Source organism: Cynoglossus semilaevis, chromosome 17 (genome assembly GCF_000523025.1).
Source record: "Cynoglossus semilaevis isolate Cse_v1.0 chromosome 17, Cse_v1.0, whole genome shotgun sequence".
In the NCBI taxonomy this organism is placed as follows: Eukaryota; Metazoa; Chordata; class Actinopteri; order Pleuronectiformes; family Cynoglossidae; genus Cynoglossus; species Cynoglossus semilaevis.
This window is the reverse complement of record NC_024323.1, coordinates 4,519,252-4,521,751: the sequence shown is the minus strand read 5'-3', so window position 1 is coordinate 4,521,751 and position 2,500 is coordinate 4,519,252. Positions and strand designations below refer to the sequence as shown.

The 2,500-nt window shown below is 39.4% G+C and overlaps 1 protein-coding gene across 2 annotated transcripts in view; it reads left to right on the top strand.

The window, feature by feature from the left end:
• baiap3 (BAI1 associated protein 3) overlaps positions 1-2,500 on the top strand; it is a 33,750-nt gene that overhangs the window by 25,411 nt on the left and 5,839 nt on the right. For both annotated transcript variants that reach the window (XM_008329494.3, XM_017040195.2), the window contains exons 20-23: positions 489-540; positions 653-804; positions 904-1,027; positions 2,010-2,150. In XM_008329494.3, the coding sequence (XP_008327716.1) occupies positions 489-540; positions 653-804; positions 904-1,027; positions 2,010-2,150 (469 nt within the window). The remainder of the gene's footprint in view (positions 1-488; positions 541-652; positions 805-903; positions 1,028-2,009; positions 2,151-2,500) is intronic.

Below are 2,500 nucleotides of genomic sequence, written 5' to 3'. Positions count from 1 at the left end.
GTTAGAAAAAAAGTCATTATTTTGTGACAAAAAAAAAAACTCAACGTTAAGGTGGCCCTAATACTCTGTCTTAATACACTATCATTTAATAAACACACAACTCTGGTTTCCTCCCTCAGTTCAAAGGCAGATTGGAGATGATCTTATCATCACACACTAGAATGACCATAGTTATGAATGTGAGTGTGAATGGTCGTTTGTTTGTGACCCTGTGAAAGACAGGTGAACCGATCAGTTTGTACCCTGCCCTCGCCATGACAACCCTGAGGAAAAAACAGTGGATAAATATAGGGGTGTCAACTTCAAATGACCCTAGGGTCACTGCTGCAATTGTCATTTCAATGAAGGGCCACATCTCTGTTTGATGATATATAAAATATATAATATATATAATATATTTATATGTATAATATAATTATTTTGTATAATACTGCTCATCTAGTTTTCCTGTTAAAGTAATTTTTTATCCTTTTGCTTTTGCCCCACAGTACTGTGAAGGTAGATTTTTTCAGCCTAATATACAGGCAGCTGGAGAAGCAGGTATGTATTTGAACACGTTGAAGGGTGGAATCCTCTTTAGCTCTGAAACAGTGCTACTACTGCAGTGAGTTTGACTGCTCGCACTCAAACACTGAACTGTTGAATTTTTCAGGTAGCAGACGACGTGAATGTTGCAATGGAGCGCGTGTGTGGGACACTGGAACAGGAGAGCTCCAGACTGACACAAACAATGGGCGAGACCATCTACGAGCTGTTCATGTCTTTGAAAATCCTCAAAGGCTTTCGAGAGTTCCTTCCTCTCAAGTTGGTTAAACAGGCTTATGAAAGAGTAAAAACCCAAAAGTATTTGTTCTTCGTCAGTCCGCACCCACACTAATGGCACTCTCCGCTGTTCTCCCGCAGGGACGCCAAAATGCTGGCTTTGACGGGTTTTCATAACTGGTTCAAATCCTCCATTCACAAGTGGCTGCAGATTGTTCACGAAAGATCGTGTGACAGGATTCGGAAGGCCGTGGACACAGACAAGGTGAGAGGCGCCTGAGCCTGGAGCTAGACAAATGTTCACTTTAATAAAAAAAAAGACGTGAAGTCAAAAAGCACGAAAAGTCTGAAAGTAAATTCACTGCAGGCAGATACTGTAATAGGTTTTTTTTTTTTAATCAGTGAGGAACAGTTACAAGTCAGGTGCAGAGAGAGGATAAAAGAAAAGAACAGAGGCTGAAGAACATGATGAAAAGTTTAATATAATCAGAGCATGTAAAGGTAGAGTGGGGGGAAAGATTATCAAAGAACAAAAATATAATGAATACAATTTTTTTATATAAAGCTGATAGTTCAAGATGTAATAACTGCAATGTCTGAAAAGAAAAGCACTGGTAAAGTGAGAGGATGGATGGATGGATGCTCCGCAACAAGGGGTCACTGGCGTAACAATCAATAACCTTGTTGGTAAAAATGTGTATGTATATGATGAAGTCATTTGTTTTCTGGGACAGTTTCAAATATTAAACTCCTGTTTATGTTTTTGTATAAGAATGCCTAAACTTTTTAATACTGGCAGTTTCCACAGCCACTAGAGGGCACTCTAGCTGGCTAGTGCGACTCCGGAGCAACTCATATATGTTTTTTTCTTCTTCGTTATGTATTTTTTCGAGTGCTGCGACTTATAGACTTATAGAAAATACAACTGCTATCTCACAGCCCACAGGTATGCACACTTAGAAAATGTATCACCAGCCTCCACTGGATGGCAGATCTATAGATGGAATGATGGATGATGGATGGAGTCGGTGGATGGAATAGAGGGATGTGGATGATGGAAGGGAGGAAGGATCTAAAGAAAGGAATGAAGGAAGAAAGGAGTGTCTTTTAGATGTTTCTCCAAATGTTATTTTTAGGTGGAGATTTTAATTTAGGTTTCAATCGTTTTGTTCTCTAAACATTCCACTTTGCTCTGTTCCGCTCGTAAATCCACGTGTCTCTTGCCTCTTTTGTGTTGCTGGGAGAAGTTGGAGTTGTTGCAGCAGGCCAAACAGAGCTCCTCAGCCATGGAGGTGACAGCGTGCTTCAGCCAGGTACGTCAGATCTGGCTGCAGATGGCATGGCCAGACTCTGCGGGGGCCTTCATCTTTGTCACTCGCTTGACAGACGTGAGTATCACCGTTTTACAGTAGACGGGAACCCACACACGTTGGAATCGAATTAGAAAAGCTGGTGCCTTTATGTAAAAAAAAAAAACAAAAAAAAAAAACCCAAGAAAAACACCAAAACACTTTTTTTATATATAAAAAAAGTTTTTTGGTGTTTTTTTTTTTTTTATAAAAAAAAAAAAAACACAAGAAAAACACCAAAAAACTTTTTTTATATATAAAAAACACGACAGCACACTGTTACAAAAGTCAGTGGTGAGTCCAAGTTCTTAGTTCAAGGAAATGGGCCTAGATCAAAGTATTAAGCATAGCAGATCCCAAGTAAAATACAGGAAGGATCCGACCTAGAA